The 18,682-nt window shown below is 39.6% G+C and overlaps 1 protein-coding gene across 6 annotated transcripts in view; it reads right to left on the reverse strand.

Moving 5' to 3' along the window:
• Positions 1 to 5,257: 5,257 nt before the first annotated feature.
• LOC122656865 (aquaporin PIP2-4-like) overlaps positions 5,258 to 18,682 on the reverse strand; it is a 32,713-nt gene continuing 19,288 nt past the window's right edge. The window contains exons 1-3 of one of the 6 annotated variants that reach the window (XM_043851551.1): positions 12,583 to 12,950; positions 12,187 to 12,482; positions 5,258 to 5,688 (exon numbers count right to left, since the gene is read on the reverse strand). In XM_043851551.1, coding sequence (XP_043707486.1) covers positions 5,428 to 5,688; positions 12,187 to 12,482; positions 12,583 to 12,889 — 864 coding nt within the window. In that variant the 5' untranslated portion in view covers positions 12,890 to 12,950 and the 3' untranslated portion in view covers positions 5,258 to 5,427. Of the gene's footprint in view, positions 5,689 to 5,802; positions 6,099 to 6,387; positions 6,721 to 11,667; positions 12,066 to 12,186; positions 12,483 to 12,582; positions 12,951 to 17,081; positions 17,617 to 17,721; positions 18,018 to 18,105; positions 18,459 to 18,682 lie in introns of those variants that run through there. The other 5 variants (XM_043851547.1, XM_043851552.1, XM_043851548.1 and 2 more) reach the window with 5 other exon arrangements.

The following is an 18,682-nucleotide window of genomic DNA, read 5'->3' on the forward strand; positions in this document are numbered from 1 at the left end:
TTTTTTTTGTCCTGCAAAAAATCTAAAGGCCACTTCGGAATCTGTTCTCCTCAAGAATCTCCAAAACCCATTACAGTTTCAGCCTGAGAGAAGAAGAAGAAGATGATAATAGTGGTGGGGAGGGAAGAGGTCCTCGTGAAAGCATGGAGGAGATGAGTAAAAAAATGAATGCAATCTCAGTATTTTGGATTCTTGGGAAGCTTCTCTGGTTTGTTTGATTCTTCTCATGAAACAGTTGCAGACTCCAGCCCTTCAAGCACGGTTTTCACTGTATAACTTACTTTAATGCTAATTATTATTATAAGCAAAGCAAAGTTCAAACTTGCAAGACAGAGTAGACAGTACTAATTTCAATAATAATTAGTACTAAATAGAAGGGAAGTACAAAACAAGCAAACAAAACATGAGGATCAGCACAAGAGATCTGTCTAGTTTGATAGGGACACCCAAAATATATAGCTTAGGGCCTAGTGTTTGTGCCCATGATAAGGATGAACAGCTGATTTGACTGCAAATCATCAAGGTTTTAAACATTGGGATTGGGTTGCAGGATCGGCTGATTTGGATTGGAATCAACCAATCTCCCAATTCTGATTCATCCAGTTCGACCAATCCTTGTACAGAAACTAGTGTTAGGGCAGTTTTATATCAATTCTGGCATTCCGATCTTGAATCGAATGGATTCGGCTATCAATGCCGATGTCACAACAGTGGTCTGCATTGACGGGTTAAATGTTATCCTGTATCATTAAATGGTTGATTAAGGAGAGCATCTTTTTTTGGTTGAGGACTGAAGAACATCAAATGTGTTCACTTATCATAGTTGGATTGGAAAAATTGTATCTATAACTCAATCTTACGAAAGAGAGGAAATTTCTTTCACTCCCCTATACCTGGCTTATATTTACTTAAATTCTTCAATGGGATAGGTATGCGATTTCATACATAGGAGATTCTTCATTCAACTCCATCAAATAGGGACAAGGGTTTTTATGTTACTTTAAGTGAATATTTATGCTAATCTGATTGCATCCAATGCAGGTCGTGTATGTACAGTCATGCAAGAAAACTTTTGTCTTTTTCTATCCCAAAATTCTTTTAGAAAAATAAACTCACTTGTTCTTCACCCATGACAATTGAAATCTCTGAACTACCTTAGCAATCCTCTGTAATGCATTGATCCGGTGCGACCTTGCAAGCTCGACACATGGATGATGCGACATCCAATCGTGCCAAGCTTGAAAAAAAAAAGAAAAAAGAAATGCAATCAAACTCAAACCGTTGAATATCACCGCATCCATGTATCGAGCTCACAAGGCCGTACCACAGTGCACCGCAAAGGATTTTTATCCCACTGAACTTATACACCATAATCTATTCATAACCTTGAAATCTCTGACGTGTTCAACCACAATATCACAAATCTGGATCCTCTACCACATGGAATGCCACCTCACATGGTGAAAACCAATCAAACAGAATCTTCAAATGGAAACAGCAACTGCACTCTTAGAAGAACCTGCAATTCCCTGGCCCAAACTGCAAATAGCGCTCTTATATATTTCCGAATCGTTTTAGTTTCCTCTGTTAGAATAGAAAAAAAAAAAAAAAAAAAAAAAAAAAAAAAAAAAAAAAAAAAAAAAAAAACAACCCCTTTCCCAACCCCAAATAAAAAAAAAAAAAAAAAAAAAAAAAAAAAAAAAAAAAAAAAACCCTCTTTTTTTAAAAAAAAAAAAAAACCCAAAAAAAAAAAAAAAAAAAAAAAAAAATAAAAAACAAAAACCCCCCCCCCCCCAAACCCCCCCCCAAAAACAAAAAGAAAAAAAAATAAAATAATTAGGGGGACACAAAACCCCCCCCCAAAAAAAAAAAAACAAAACAACCCCCCCCCCCCCACCCAACCCAAAAAAACCCACCCCCCCCCCCCCCCCCCCCCCCCCCCCCCCCCCCCAAAAAAAAAAAAATACCCCCCCCCCCCCCCCCCCCGTCCTCTTCAAGATATTAGTGCCAATCGGGAGAACTGTAAAGAGATTCAACTAACCTTCTGGTTTTTCAACTAAACATCTCGTTTCTCCAATCTATCTCCTCCAGACCCTCCAAAGATCTGAACCCTTTCGTGGTTTCTTACCTCACAAGATAATGTGGGCTCTCACCCGCAGCTGCAATCTCTGCATCCAAGAAGGTAAATTTTGAAAACCTCAGACAGATCAGACTCGGTTCTTACCCTCTTTAGAAACCATGGATTCACTTAAACCCAGATTTCAAATCTGATCAAGAAACAGCCGTCTTTGCTTGTGGCCAATCCTGCGAAGACCCTTCCTCCCAAACTTGATTTCTTCCCTTCCTTGAGCATTTCAAGCTGTAATTTTTCCAAAATTGTCTCAAGCGACCCGGGGATATTGTACTCTAGCTTAGATAACCAAATCATCCCTTGTTTTTATTTCTTCAAGATTTTAGTTATGTATGTTGTTATTGCTCTAAAATATCAAACTCGTTTCCTCAAATGCGTTCTAGAGAATGTGGGTCGCAATATTGCGGTCTTGCAAGAAAATGGAGTCTCTGAGTCTAATACTGTGATGCTACTGACTAAGTATCCCAGAAGTATGATACCTGGAAGTGATCGTTTTAATGAGATTGTGGAGGAAATTAAGAAAATGGGGTTTAACCCTTCTGCAGTCCCTCATTTGTGATTGTTATTCTTGTGTTTGCATCTATGAGTAAATCAATATGGAAGCAAAAATTGGAGGATTATCAGAGGTGGGGTATGTCGGAGGATGAGATTCTCTTGGCGTTCAGATTGTATCCTTGGCTTATGATACTTTCTGAGAAGAAGATAATGTTAAAAAAAGGGGGTTGGAATTGATAGATATTATGAAAAACCCAGTATTTCTGGGGTCTAGCTTGGAGAAGAGGATTGTTCCAAGGTGTTCGGTTTTAAGAATTCTGATATTGAAAGGCCTGGTGAAGAAAGATCATACGATAGGGTATCTGTTGATGAAAAGTGAGAAGCAGTTCTTGGAGAAGTTTGTGACTAAATATGTGAAGGAAGTTCCTCAACTATTGAATGTATACAAAAGGAAGACTAGTCTGCCAGAACTAGGATACAGATCTGAGGAAGTGGGTGGAAACAAATTATTGTAAAATTCTCGCAATTTTGAGATTTCCCTTTAATAAATGGATGTCAATGTCTCTGTTTTTTCTGTTTCCTTGACACTTAAATCCCAAGGAACCTCGAATTCAACAATCATTTAACAATACAACAAACTACTTTGTTGTTTCTGAGAGCAACATTGATTTGTCTAAATTAGAATGGACCTGTAACTTTTATGTAGTGGGATGTCTTAGATTTTCTTACCTTGAATCAACCAGTTACTTTTGTGCTTGTATTGAATTGAAACTTCAAGCTCAATATTCTGATCATTTGTATGCAAGCCTTGAGGTCATTATTCCAATATAGATCTTTAGCGATTTGACTGTCCATCTCTGATGCCTCAGGTGAACTGTTTCAAACTCTTCCAAGGAGGCAGTTTTCTGTTGTTTTTTCTTAATGATTTCTGCATTGTTTGAATAGGGCCTTAATTCCATATCAACAGTTCAATTTCACTTTACTAGGAAGTAGCTCACATTGGATTCTTGGGGCATTTAGAACTTGTAAAATTGGTTTTTAGGATGTCACTTTTCTTGTATTTATGTGTAATGATAAGTTTTTCTTTCATTTCCAAGGCTGCTTAATATCACTGTTTTCTTAAATTGTTTATGGCAATTTGTTTAGGATTTTAAGGGGGGAAATGTGGAGAAGAAAATAGAGAACCTCCTTTTGGTGTACAGGTGGTGCTGAAAGCTGTAAGGTGCTTGATACTGAAGATTCATGCAGTTCTGTTTATACATTCAAAGGGAACTCTGAAGAACATTATTTATATCCAGTCATTGCCTTCTCATCTTAATGAATCTGAGAATTTATCTGACATATCTACAGTCTAAAGCGACGGATTTATATTACTTATTTCTTAGGAGATTTGATTATTCTTTGAATGGATCAACTACTACTGTCTGTTGGGATGTATTGATGAGAATATATGGACTATATTGAGGCAACAGGTTCAATATGATGATAGTTTCTGTGCTACCTTGAGGTCATTGATTCAATATGGGTCTTCATCAGTTGACTGCTCTACTTAAATGTTGTTTTCAGAATGGTTACCTGTTAAACAGAAGGGGAAAAGACCGTCTGGACATGTTTGATGACGAATTCTTGATGCTAATGTAACAACAGTAGTATTATAGGGTTTTCACCTTTTACTACTGAATTGATTCATGTAGTTGTAGTTTTACATTTTCCTTCAAAAAATTCTCGAAAATCTTTTCTTAGCTAAAGGAAAAGGGGGAGGGAGGAGGAACCTAGTCAGATGATGAATCACTTTGTGTGTTGCCCCTTATAGTGAGTGGAACTACCAATTTCTAGGAACTGAATTCAAGGAAAAAAATACTTCTACCGCAACATATCTGTTGGTGTTTTGAGAATCAGTCTATAGATTGGTTGTGCTAGGATTGCCAATACAAGGATGAAATTATCACTGCTAACCCCATGAACCAGCTCCCCTATTAAGTTGTTGACCTCATCAAATCTAGATAAGCTAGGGATGTGACTTGGGTTAGCCCACAAATTGGCAGAAATGAGCCCAAGAAAGGCACAAAGGTTTACATAGGAAATACAGAGTACTTACATACTGTTGGAATTTTCAAATAATAGTATGGGACTTTTTAGTCCGACATTTATGAAAAGACTCTACGTGATAACTTATCGAGGAAAAGACTCTACTGCACTTACGAGATAGAGCGTGCGTGTGTGAGGCGCAATGTGGCGCTTTGATGGTGCACTTTGCACTTGATTAGGTTCCAATTATCGGATCAATGTCTAATCAAAGGGGTGCTTAGGATCCGACCGTTGGATCGGTGACTGGTCAAGGGGGGGGTGCAACCCTTGGAACAATGTTGAACCCAGTGGTTGTGACCCATACGAACAGCCAGGTCCAAGCCCATAAATAGCCCTTGAGTAATCAAGTTCAGGCCTATTTTATCTTGGGAGGCAGATTTGCTATAATCCAGTGCAGTAGTAAGGGTGCAAATACTATCTTAAGGACAGAACGTTCTCGTTCGACTCAAGCAACCTCACCGTTCTCTCCTTTTTTATCTCAGATTACTTACACATACAAATATACAACCAAAGAAAGTTGAGAATTGAGAAGAGGGGAAGGGATTTAAAAGACTCCCTTGGTCTTCTCTATCAAAGATAATTTTGTCTACAAATTCAGCCAAACCATTGGCCATCTCCATTATTATTCTTTAGAAACATCATTTCTTTCACTAACCCAAACATTTCAGTTCTCAGAAAATGAGTGAAGCAAAACCAAACTCCTTAAAGAAAATTTAGACATGGGGGCTGGTCCTTAAGGAACCACGAGGTTTAATGGCAGATCCTCTTAAAACGTACTGGTGGTATAAAGCTGCAATGGCAGCACCAATGAAGGGTCCAACCCAGAAGATCCAATGGTCATCCCAGGCCTTGCCTTTGTTGTAGATCACAGCAGCTCCAAGACTCCTAGCTGGGTTGATACCTGTACCTGTGATTGGGATGGTAGCCAAGTGCACCATGAAAACTGCAAACCCAATTGGGAGTGGTGCCAATACCTGTAAATCCAAAGCAAATGTTCTCACTAATTAGAACAATCTATAGAGAGACCAAGTGTACCAACCCTTATACGTTATAACGTTTAACAAGACCAATAGTTAAAAGAAAATTACAGGGACATGGGAGTCTCTGGCATTCCTCTTGGGATCAGTAGCAGAGAAGACTGTGTAGACAAGGACAAAGGTACCGATAATTTCAACTGCCAACCCCACACCCTTGGTGTAGCCATGGGCGACTTGGTTTGCCCCACCACCATACCGCACAAAGTAAGTCTTTTGGAAGGCCTTTACCAGCCCAACACCACAGATGGCCCCTAAACATTGCGCCACCATGTACATCACAGCTCGGATAAGTGAGATTTTACGTCCTACGAAAAGCCCAAATGTCACGGCCGGATTGATATGCCCTCCTGTACATTAGAAAATTAATTATTCATGAGCAGTTGTTATTATTATAATTAATGCTCTATATATGGACATTTTTCTAGCCAAGAACATTTGCAGCAAATAATAAGCAAACATAAGTCTGGAAGGAAACAGCCTCTATCGAAAGTATGGGTAAGACTGCGTACGTTATGATCCTCCTCAAATCCCTCGTAGTGGAGGGAGCCTCGTGCATGCACTTGGTATATTTGGTTTTTTTTTTTTTTTTTTTTTAATAAGCAAACATAAGAGAGTAGTAGTATTGAAATTACCCACCAGAGATACCAGCAGTGCAGTAAACAAGGATGAAGATCATGCCACCAAAAGCCCAAGCAATGCCGGTGATACCAATGCCGCTGCATTGATCACCGTTATTGTTCCGGTCAATCTGACTGCGGTACCCAATCACAGTCAAAATGGTGATATAAAGAAGCAAAAGGGTTGCAATAAACTCAGCAATAACAGCCCTATAGAATGACCATTTTTTTATTTCTTCGGTGTCGATCAATGGTGCCGGAGGTGGATCATGGTAGTCTCTTGCAGGGAACTCGGCTTCTTGTTGTTGACCAACTTCAATGTCCCTTCTCATACTTCACCAATTGTATGTTTGTGTGTGTGTTTGTGAGAAAGAGAGAGAAAAAAAAAGAGAGGAACTGTGATGGAATGGGAATGAGAAGGCTTGTGGTATACCTGACTTAACGCCCTTGTATGTTGATTGCTTGACATATGGAACCCACTCATACCTGAAACCTATCCCTGCCTGAATTTTTATCCTCTCTTGCAGTTTATTAATTCTATTCACAAAAAAAAAAAAAAATTTATTAATTCTTTTTCTTATTTTATTTCTTACTAAATCTCTCAAATTTTTATTTTTATTCAAAATCGATTATTTTAATCCCAGACACAATGGTTTTACGTATCAGTCATGACCAATAAAAAGTAATAAATAATAATAAAATTATTATTGTTTTCCCAAGATGAACATGATGATCAAAATAGTGTGATATAACAGTTTAGTGATATAGCGCAATGGCGGTAATTTGGTGTTTTGACACTTCGGAAGCGATATGGTTCCATGACTGCGGGTTAACAATATGACGATTTGGCACGCGATATCGCAATTTGGTAACATGACAATATAATGATTTGATTGGAGATGATGCTAGTTCGATGCTAATTTTTACCAATTTGGCGTGGTGATTTAGCAATCTAGCAATATAGTGGTATGACGATGATTTGACAATATGGCCTGATTAGGGGCCATGACGATATCACAATTCGATACCAATTTTTACTAATGTTTTGTTACTATTAAGATTTAGTCGTAGTCTTTTAGCACTAAGTAGTTATCGGCCTTCCTACACGCACGTGCCCGCCAGAATGCCTCCTTGGTTGGGGACGAAGCCAAGCTATTATATTGACCAAGATCGATACGTAAAACTATTGTACCAAACTAAAATAAAAAAAATAATATTAAATAAAAAATAAAAAATAAAAAATAAAAGAATAGAAAACAAAGAACTGAAAAAATAATTATAAGATGTAAGAGAGAGAGAGAGAGAGAGAGAGAAAGAAACAGAGAGAGGAAAGGGGTTATTGAAATAAGAGAGAGAATTATTGGAATTTTGAAATTCCACATGTAAGATAAGGTGCTAAAGAAAAAAAAAAGAAGGAAAGATAAGGTTTAATTTTGCCGCCCCCACTACTTCTGATTTCATTAGGATCAGAAATTCAGAACCGTGAATAGCGTGGAATTTTTATCCTCTCCTGTTACAGCACGGTGTTGTAACACATCGTGCGGTGGCTGCAGAGGCCATGTGCACCATGTGGAGTCCGTTGTGCCACATGCCCTCTGCAGTACCGCACGATATTGTAACACATTGTGCGGTAGCTACAGAGGTCATGTGCACCATGTGGAGTCCGTTGTGCCACATGCCCTCTGCAGTACCGCACGATATTGTAACACATTGTGCGGTAGCTACAGAGGCCATGTGCATCATGTGGAGTCCGTTGTGCCACATGGCCTCTGCAGTACCGCACGATGCATTACAGCACTGTGCTGTAACAGGAGAGGATAACGATTCGAATAGCGTGTTCCTCATGTCTCATTTTCAATCAGAAAAACTTTGTATCTGAATAGTGAGCAGCGTTTCTTGGAAAAAGATTCTGTCCAGTCGTGGCGGAACTAGAGCGTCCACAAATATGGGTTGGGTGGTCATTTCATAGATAGGTCTTAGCTGGGCCCACATGTGAAATGACCACCCCCTATTTTTGGGGTGGTTTTCGAGCACTGGACCATCCAGCTCCCGCCACGGCTGAATAGGAGCTAGGTCCGCGTTCCTTGTTTCTTTCTTTGTGAGGGAGGCAAAACTATACATATTGCGAAAACAGAAGCTATAGGTCTTTTAGATTGGGAAGTGTTTCCTCTTTGAATCACCATGAGGGCTTATCTTGGTGGTTTTAGGATATTAAATTTGCTACGTGGACTTGCCAAATATGGTCTAAAGAAAGCACTTAAAAATCTGGGACTATCAAAAGAGTCACATGACTACCAAAGTGTTGCATGACAAACATGGGAGTGTCAGAACCAATCCCGATCTGGTACAATCGACTGAAACAAAAATTCAGATCAAATTGAATCGATCTTTATTGGATTTCTTTCAGATTGGGGTATGATGGGAATGGTTGAAAATCGGACTACATTGAATCGATCGATATCTAAATTAAAAACCAAATGAAATGAAATTGATAAAAAAAATCATTGAATATAAGGTTATGACTAAGGTGAATTGATTATCTATTTATTTCAATATTAGTGAGAAAAATTCTGGTTGTATGGGGAGTTATTAATTTACCAAAAAAAGGGGGGGGGGGGGGGAGAGAGTATGAGGTTATGAATAGGAAAATTGATATGTAATAATGATTCCAGTGGTCTCATAGTTCATTATAGAAAATTAGTTAAAATTTTAAATGAATATTTGAATATTTGATGGTAGGGTTCATTTTGTGATTTCAATATTAGTTATTTTCCCCTTATAATATGATAAACAATGATAACAATGATTTTACTACAAACTCTATTTGTCAATTGATTTCAATATTAGTTATCTTCTCTTGCAATTCATTGCTCTTGTACCAATTACAACATGAACACATTTTACTAAATCGTTCCTCATTATGGGTTATGATTTATGAATGTAAAATTTCGTTATGGTTGAAACCCAAAATAAATTGTTCTAAATCGATATTAAACTGATATAAAAAAATTAATAAAAAAAGAAAAAACGAAATCGACCGAAAACCAAAGTTCGTTAATGGTTTCAGATCTGATTTTGGTATCGAATAATAAATGGGATGAGACAGTTCTGGATGGGATTCGCAATGGTATTGGTACTGAAATACCGGTTAGGTGCCAGATGGAACGAGAACTATCAATACCCTTCCAAAGATATATTTCATATTTTTTCCATTCAAGTTTTATGTCTGTAGTTTGATGTATTTGAGTGGTATTATTCTTTTATTTAGGTTTCACCTAATGGACTTTTAGTTTTATTTCTATAAACTTGTTAGTGATGGCACTAAAACGATATATGGGATTGTTTATTTCGATCTCATTTATTCTTGGTCATCGTTTTTAGAAGCTACATGTGATCTTAGAGATATTGAAGAAGTAAAACCATTAAATTCATCATGGTTTCGTATTCTAAATTACTTTCTAAAATAAGAAATACCTTAGATCTCATAATAGTGAAGAGATCCATAACACTAATAATGGAACTATCTTGGAACCATTAAAGTTCTTCTCCCATTTTTTTTTCGGGCCTAGAAGGCTAGAACTATTAAGAAACTGGTACTGTCCCGTCCAGTTACTAATTGGGACTGGGGCCTAGGTTTGTTTCGTTTACTAAATGGGACGGTATAGAGATTATCACCTTTGGTACTGATATCGATACGGATCTGTCCTAAATACCAGGAACATTCCCAATTGACACCCTCACTTGAAATGTCATATGGCATTAAAAAAAAATGTGATTTTTTTTAAAGAACGAAAAGTGCCAGGCTGTATAGCATACGTTAACGTGTCTTTGTGTCTATATTCTCTATCCACCTACCATACGAGGCAGATATGCCACTTCACATGAGGGAGAAAAGATAAACATATGGAGGCACTAGCTTATGCTATGCTGCCTGGCAGCGTTCATTGAGTGACAACCAATACTCTTTCCTTCCTCATGGAATCCTAAACATTCAAAAGATGGAGTTAGAGTGGGACGCACATCCATAGATGGATGGATCCCATGGTTTAAGTGGCTGGAATCTCAGACGAAATTTTGCTGCAAGCAGGATTAGCAGGAAAGCAAAATTTCTTTTTGTAGCATCTCACGTTCCTTGAGGACTTGCATTTTCCAGGTTTTCAAATGAGCAAACATAAACCAAGCTGCAATAAATCCGGGTTGGAAATAGCCATCCCTAACCCCTCAAAACATGAATTGATTTGGAAGAAATTTCAACTCTGATCTAATCATCCACCCTATTCACAAGTTCCAGTGCCAGAGCTTGTCACCACTACTTGTAAAAATGAGTTCGGTTTTAGGAATCTTTTAGTCAATAATAAAAGTATCTGACCGGTCAAAAGATCTCTCTCCACGAGAACGAGCTGATGCATTAGCGAGGAACGAGTTGAGACCACGAATACCAGGCATAAGCCGATGAGCTCACCAAGGGTGAGGCCCGACGAGCGGCATACGTTGCGAGGCGTGGCACGAGGGCATAGCTCGTGCCAAGGTGTCGGTGCGAGGGAACGAAACTCGTGCCTTCGTGAGAGGTTAGCACGTTGCCACCAGACAGCAGTGACCGAACGGCTGCCAAGAGAGGGCGACCTCGACACTTCGCCCCGCCAGCCTAAAACTTGCCACTAACCAACGTGGCCCGAGATTGTCGCCCATATAGCGTCTAATCAGGCGCGGAGGGAATCATGGGATGAACATTACCCCTGAAATCACTCCCAAACACCCTCCCGAGAATCCAGAGTTCCTATTAGGGCACGATTCTGCCCATGATCCACCATAAATAAGGGAGGTAACATCCTCCTACGATATTTGAATTCCATTATTCTCATCTGTTGCAAGGATTCTAACTTAAGCATCGGAGTGGAATCGCCGACACAGCCCAATTCTCTTTGCAGGAACAGGACGCTCCGGTGCAGTTTCTTGACGCAACAATATCCTTATCTGCAGAATCTAACTCAAAACTTTCGCCTATAGCTTTTAGTTTAGAGGATTAAAGAAGAGGAATATGACTTGTGCATACCAATATAAAAATTTTAAAAATAAAAGGAAATGATTTGTGCAAGTCAAGCATGGCCCAAATAAATTTAAGCGAAATTGAAATGACAAAGAAGGATGGAGATGAAAAGGATGTTTTAAAAAAAGACACAAATGCTTGCGTTGTGAATAGAAATGCTTACATATTGATTGATACAACCAAATTAAGAGTTGAGAAGACAGGATAGGATGGGATAGAAAAAGGGAAAGACACCCTTCCACTCAATTCTCAAAGATAATTTTATCTACAATTTCAGCTACTCCTGCACTCCATTCCCCATTATTATTCATCAGAAACATCATCTCTTTCATCCTCCCTAAACATTTCAGACAATGAAAGAAGCCAATCCCACACTCCTAGAAGAACATTTAGATATTGGAGCTGCTCCTGAAGGACCCAAAAGCTTTAACGGCAGATCCTCTCAAAATGAACTGGTGGTAGAAAGCTGCGATGGCAGCACCAATTAAAGGTCCCACCCAGAAGACCCAGTGATCATCCCAAGCCTTGCTTTTGTTGTAGATGACAGCAGCTCCAAAACTTCTAGCTGGGTTAATACCTGTGCCTGTGATTGGGATTGTGGCCAAGTGCACCATAAAAACTGCAAACCCAATTGGAAGTGGTGCCAATACCTGTAAATCCAAAGCAAATGTTCTCAATTAGAACATTTTCCATTTGGGTTAATTAACAAGAAAATTGAGAATGATACTCTGTTTTCCAAGTAAAATTTGAAAAGGGCAATTTACAACTTACAGGGACATGGGAGTCTCTGGCATTCCTCTTGGGATCAGTAGCAGAGAAAACAGTGTAGACAAGGACGAAGGTACCAATAATTTCAGCTGACAAACCCACACCCTTGCTGTAGCCATCGGCCACTTCGTTTGCCCCACCACCATACTGCACATAGTAACCCTTTTGGAAGGCCTTTACTAGCCCTACACCACAGATAGCCCCAAAGCATTGGGCCACCATGTACATCACAGCTCTGATAAGTGAGACTTTACGTCCTAGGAAAAGCCCAAATGTCACAGCCGGATTGATATGCCCTCCTGTGCATTAGAAAATTATTCATGATCAGTTGTTATTATAATGCCCTATCAACCCTTTTAACAAACAGAAGAGAGTAGTAGTATTGATTGAAATACCCACCAGAGATACCAGCAGTGCAGTAAACAAGGATGAATATCATGCCACCAAAAGCCCAAGCAATGCCGAGGATACCAACACCACCACATTGATCACCGTTGTGGTTCGGATCAGTCTGACTCTTGTACCCAATCACAGTCAAAACAGTGATATAAAGAAACAAAAGGGTTGCAATAAACTCAGCAATGAGAGCCCTATAGAATGACCATTGGGTCAGTTCTTCGGGGTCGATCAATGGTGCCGGAGGTGGGTCATGGTAGTCTTTTGCAGAGAACTCCCCTTGCTGGGCAACTTCGATGCCCTTCCCCATACTTCACCAAATGATTGAAAGCGAGAGAGAGAGAGAGAGAGAGAGAGAGAGAGAAACAGAGCTCAAGGAGTGGAATGGGAGTGAGAAGGGTTGTGGTGTTTGGTTTTGGGTGTGAGCGGATGGGTATATATATATTGAGAAATTATTGGGGATTGAAGAGGAATCAACAGATAAGGTTTAATTTTGCCGCCCCACTAGTTTAGGTTTCAATATTTCGCTTTCACAATCCGTCCCCTGACCGACCTTGTTGGCTATTTCTTTGTTTAGGCTCAACAATGGCTACAAAGCATAAAGCAACTCAACGGTCTGCTCTTAAGACAAAATTGGGTGTTTTCAACCCAAAATACACACTTAAAGAGCTTGCAATGATTGACAGTGCAGGTGTGCTGTTGATGACTAATTGTAGACCCCACAGGTATTATTGTATTTTGCATTAAAACAGAGCGGGTCATTTAGGTTCGGATCCGTATCCATTCTTCCCTGGTTTGGATCTTGATAAGAGTTCGATCCGTATAGAATTGGGTTGATCTGTTCAATTTAAGATTCAGCTGGAAAGATCTATATATTGGCCGGGAGTGTGGCCCCTGCGCTAGCACTCTGGTCTATGAGAGATAGGGATGTCAATTCTAGGCCCGGCTCGGTTTGGAGTCCTAGCCCATCAGGTGTCCGATCGGACCTATTGATTTCAAGCCCGATCTAGCCTGACCGGTTACAGCCCGACCAAGCCCGACCCTTCAAGAGTTTCTTTCAGTGACTCGTGGAAGAGAAGGCATTTCAGTTAAATAAGCATAAGTACAGTAGTGATGCTTCAAGGACATACAAAACCTTGGTGTTTTCTCTTGAAGCTTGTGAATCTGGGAGTATTTTCGTGGGTCTTCTCCTAGTACTCCAACACTACATGCACAGGCATATGGCAGCCCATCAGCCCAACAGCAAGCCCTGCATAGGCCCAACTTTTGGGTCAGGTTTGAGGCCCCTTAATAGTATTTCTGCCTAATATTGCGTGGGAGATCTTTGTTACTTTTTTTTTTTTTAAGTTTTTTATTTGGTTTGGATTCCCTTCCTGTTAATATTAGTTACTACTACGTTATGGTTGTTTCTATTTTGAGTTGTGCCTAAAAGCTAGATCACATATTGTGTTTAGTTACTAATCTTAATTGATTATTATTTTGGAAAGGTACGAAATCGGGCATCACATTACTTGGAAATAACAGCACCATTTGAAATCCATTTAAATTTAATCAGGGTCATAGCCCGGTTATGCACCATTTATATTACTCGATTATAGCCCGAGTCCGATCGAACCCATTCAGGCCCGAGCCGATTATATAAACGGGCGGTCACAGTGCAAGGTGCAAGCTTTAAGTAGCGTGAGGCTCAACCGAGCCCGACCAATTGACATCCTTAATGAGAGAGCATGCACTGGCATCGACAAGGAAGGGCATAGTGGTCATTTTATATGGTCATTTCTATGCTCCTATGTCAGGTGTAGGGTGCGCACCCAGACAGAGAACATGTTCCTCATATCATATAAAAGCACTTAAATCAAGTACCAATGGTAACATAAATGGATTGTTTTTACCAAAAAAAACAAAACAAAAATGGATTGTAGAAAATGCAGAGTAAATGTGTCGTTGAGATATTCATCTAGAAGAGAAGAAGATATTGGATAAGAAAATTGGGTATCCATATAACTGCCCCGATTTTAGCTAATATAACCATAGAGATCGCTGCCTGGTCGCGGGCTCCTGCTTCGTAACTACGTTTGGCTTGTCGGCAATTGCCGCCCCACCCCCACCCCCACCCCCACCCCCGCTTCAGGCACGTGTTTAATTCATTTTTCGTTGTTATCGTGTGTCTTTAATGTTGTTTGGATCCTGTGGTTTCAAGTTTAACATGGTTTGCCTTTCGATTCACTGTCTGTCCCCCAACTCATATTATTGTGAACGGATTTGTAATTCAATTAAAGCTCACAAAATTCCTGCAACTCAATTGAGAAATCAACTGTCAAGAAAATAATTATTATTGCTCATACTAAGTTTTCATACCTAGGGTGAAACGAGAATCTCTTCACCATGATGCACGACTTTGCCTTCTTCACCCATTGGAAGAGAATGAGAAGTTGTGTATTTGTACACGGTCATGGTCATGCCCATCTAATGGTTGAAAGAATGACCGTGTACCATACATGGTCGTGTATATTAATATTGTGAGGAATGTTGCTCATGTTTCCTCATGTTTCCTGTAAACGTTTGGAAGAAAGTTCGCTGTGGGGGACCATCCATGCCTTGACACAGTGAGGAATGTCCGCCCCATTCCATGAAAGATGGAAATCGTACCTCCCATGATGTCAATGTGTATACTCTTATTGGCCCCACACGCACAAGGGTCACACTTTTCCATAGTGAACACCGATCCAAAATGTTTTTATAACTTTGTATCAATAATGTGAGTAGTGTGTCTTCCATCTTTGTGAAGATAGCAAAACCATTTTGTGAAAGCATAAGGTGTTTTAGACTGGGAGAGTGTTTCTTAAGTCAGATCACCAAGAGTGCTAATTTTTGTGGCTCTCGCATATTTGCGACGTGACTTATCAAATGGGGTCTAAATTTCATGGACAGGAAGACCCAGAGGTCCTCTATCAACACAAAGTTTTAACCAAGACAAAGTTGTCTATGTGGCAAATGAAAACACTTAAAATTCTGGAACCATCAAAAAAAAGCAAGAACTACCACATGCACATGGGAGGGTATTATATATGTCTGTATTTTGTAGATAAATTGAATTTTTTTTTTTTTTTTTTTTGGTAAAGATAGATAAATTGAATTTCAGTGTAACATATTTTTTTTTTGGGTTTTGGGGTAGGGACCAATCTAGATATTGACGAATGTCGCCTCTTGGGCCATATATGATAACCTGACCTCTTTGTTACAGTACCATAAAATGCTTTCTCATAGTCATATGGCCTGTTCGAATAGATTTTTTTTGTAAAAAAAAGGAACTGAAAAGAACGTTACCCGGTGGTGTGCAAGGCGTGGCGACCACGTTCACACCTGAAAAGCACCCTAAGTGCCTGAAAATTACCCCCTTACCACCATATAAAAGCGGTAATTTCTAGGCACACAGACGTGTTTTGTGTCTGAACGTAGATGCCACGCCTTGGGCAGCACCAGTAGCGTTCTATTACCTATTTTTTATTAGTAGTAATCAAAAGATGGGAGAGTGTTTTCTGATCGTAACCTTCCTTTTTTGTTTTGTTTCTGGTTAAAAAAGAATCTAATGTATAAAGCCTTTATGGAGGTGAGTACAAGAAACATCAAACAGAAGAGATAACAAAATAAGAGAAACGGGGATAAAACATCTGGGAGTGGACATGAAGAGAAGCCAAGTCATCTGCAACAAAATTGCCTTCATGAAAGGGTGTGAGTGAAGGTAACATGATTTAATTGAGAAGTCAACCTGCAACAGCTGAGATGATATGAAATATTCACTAGGGAATTGAATCATTAATTCATTTGATGTTGTTTATCACCATTAGGTTGTTACTTTCTATAATTAGTCTTTGAAACCCCAAATGAATAGCCATAATTAAAGCGTCCTTAAGCTACCTACATGGGTAAGAAACATTGGATGTGTGCTTTTGAAAAGGAATCATTCCAATAGAGATCATTTCAGAGGAAGAAAAGAGAGATTGACATGGGAGCACTATCGTAGGCTATGCTCTTGGACAGAGAACATTTTCCCTTAAAAGAGTGAGCAATTTGCTTGGTGTTTGGTAATAGGTTGATGGAAGATCGAGTGATAGCCAACACTCCTTCCTTTCACATGGGATCCCAGCCATTCAAACGATGGAGTTACAGTGTGACCGGCCCACCTCTTTAGATGGATGGATCCCACTGTTTCAGTGGCTGGGATCACACACTCCTTCAGGGCTGGCATTTTCCTGGTTTACAAATGAGCAAACCCAACCTGCAAAACCGGATTGGAAATCAATTTGGATCCTATTCACAAGTTCCAATGGGATGGCATGGATTGAATTGGAAGAAACTTAAACTCTACTCATCATCCACCCTATTCACAAGTTCCAATGGGATGGCATTTTGGGCCAGAGCTTGCCACCATTACTTTTGCTCTTTAAAAAAATGAGTTTTAAGAGAAATTAAAATGACAAAGGAGAATGGAGATGCAAAAAAAGGCAAATATGCTTGCATTGTGAATAGGAATGCTTACATAAAACTTACATTGATACAACCAAATTAAGAGTTGAGAAGAGTGGATGGGATATAAAAAGAGAAAGCCACCCTTCCATCTCAATTCACAAAGATAATTCTAATTCTATCCACAATTTCAGCTACTCCTGCACTCCTCTCCATTATTATTACTCATCAGAAACATCATCTCTTTCATCTTCCCTAAACATTTCAGAAACTGAAAGAAACCAAAGCCAAACTCCTGGAAGAACCATTTTAGATATTGGAGCTGCTCCTGAAGGACCCAAAAGCTTTAACTGCAGATCCTCTTAAAATGAACTGGTGGTAGAAAGCTGCGATGGCAGCACCAATAAAAGGTCCAACCCAGAAGACCCAGTGATCATCCCAAGCCTTGCTTTTGTTGTAGATAACAGCAGCTCCAAGACTTCTAGCTGGGTTAATACCTGTACCTGTAATTGGGATTGTAGCCAAGTGAACCATGAAAACTGCAAACCCAATTGGTAGTGGTGCCAATACCTGTAAATCCAAAGCAAAATTTCTCAATTAGAACATTTTTCATGTGGGTTATGATTTCTATATTGCTTCTAATAATAATACTCTGTTTTACCCTGTTTTACTTACTGGAACATGGGAGTCTCTGGCACTTCTCTTGGGATCAGTAGCAGAAAAAACAGTGTAGACAAGGACGAAGGTACCAATAATTTCAGCTGCCAAACCCACACCTTTGCTGTAGCCCTCGGCGATCTCATTCGCCCCACCACCATACTGCACATAGTAAGACTTTTGAAAGCCCTTTACTAGCCCTACACCACACATTGCACCCAAGCATTGCGCCACCATATACATCACAGCGCGGATTAGTGATACTTTACGGGCTAAGAAAAGCCCAAACGTCACTGCTGGGTTAATATGCCCTCCTGTACACACACAATTTATTGTTTAGAATCAATTGTGAACAACAGAAAACAGAAAAATTAATTAAGAAGAAAAAAATTGATTACCCACCAGAGATACCGGCAGTGCAGTAAACGAGAATGAAGATCATGCCACCAAAAGACCAAGCAATTCCAAGGATACCAACACCACCACATTGGTCACCGTTGTGGTTGGGATCTGTTTCACTCTTGTACCCAATTACTGTCAAAACAGTGATATAAAGAAACAAAAGTGTTGCAATGAACTCAGCAATGATAGCCCTGTAGAATGACCATTTGGTCAGCTCTTCGGCATCCACCAACGGTGCCGGAGGTGGGTCGTGGTAATCCTTTGCAGAGAAGGAGCCTTGCTGGGAAACTTCAGTATCCTTCCCCATATTCAACAGATATGGATACCAGAGAGAGACAGAGAGAGCTCAAAGAGCTGTGATGGTATGAGAGTGAGAAGGCTTGTAGTGCTTGTGTTTGGGTGAGAGTGAAAAGGGGGAAGGGGGATCTATTTATTGGAAATAGAAAACATGAAAGATAATGTTTTAAGGAAAATTTTGCCGCCCCACTAGTTTTTATTGTATTATTTCTCTTTCAGTTTCAGGTCATCACCAACCCTACTAGCCCACCTTCTGGCTATGCTATTTTTTTCACCTCAA

The sequence above is a fragment of the Telopea speciosissima genome, chromosome 3 (assembly GCF_018873765.1).
Source record: "Telopea speciosissima isolate NSW1024214 ecotype Mountain lineage chromosome 3, Tspe_v1, whole genome shotgun sequence".
Lineage (NCBI taxonomy): Eukaryota > Viridiplantae > Streptophyta > Magnoliopsida > Proteales > Proteaceae > Telopea > Telopea speciosissima.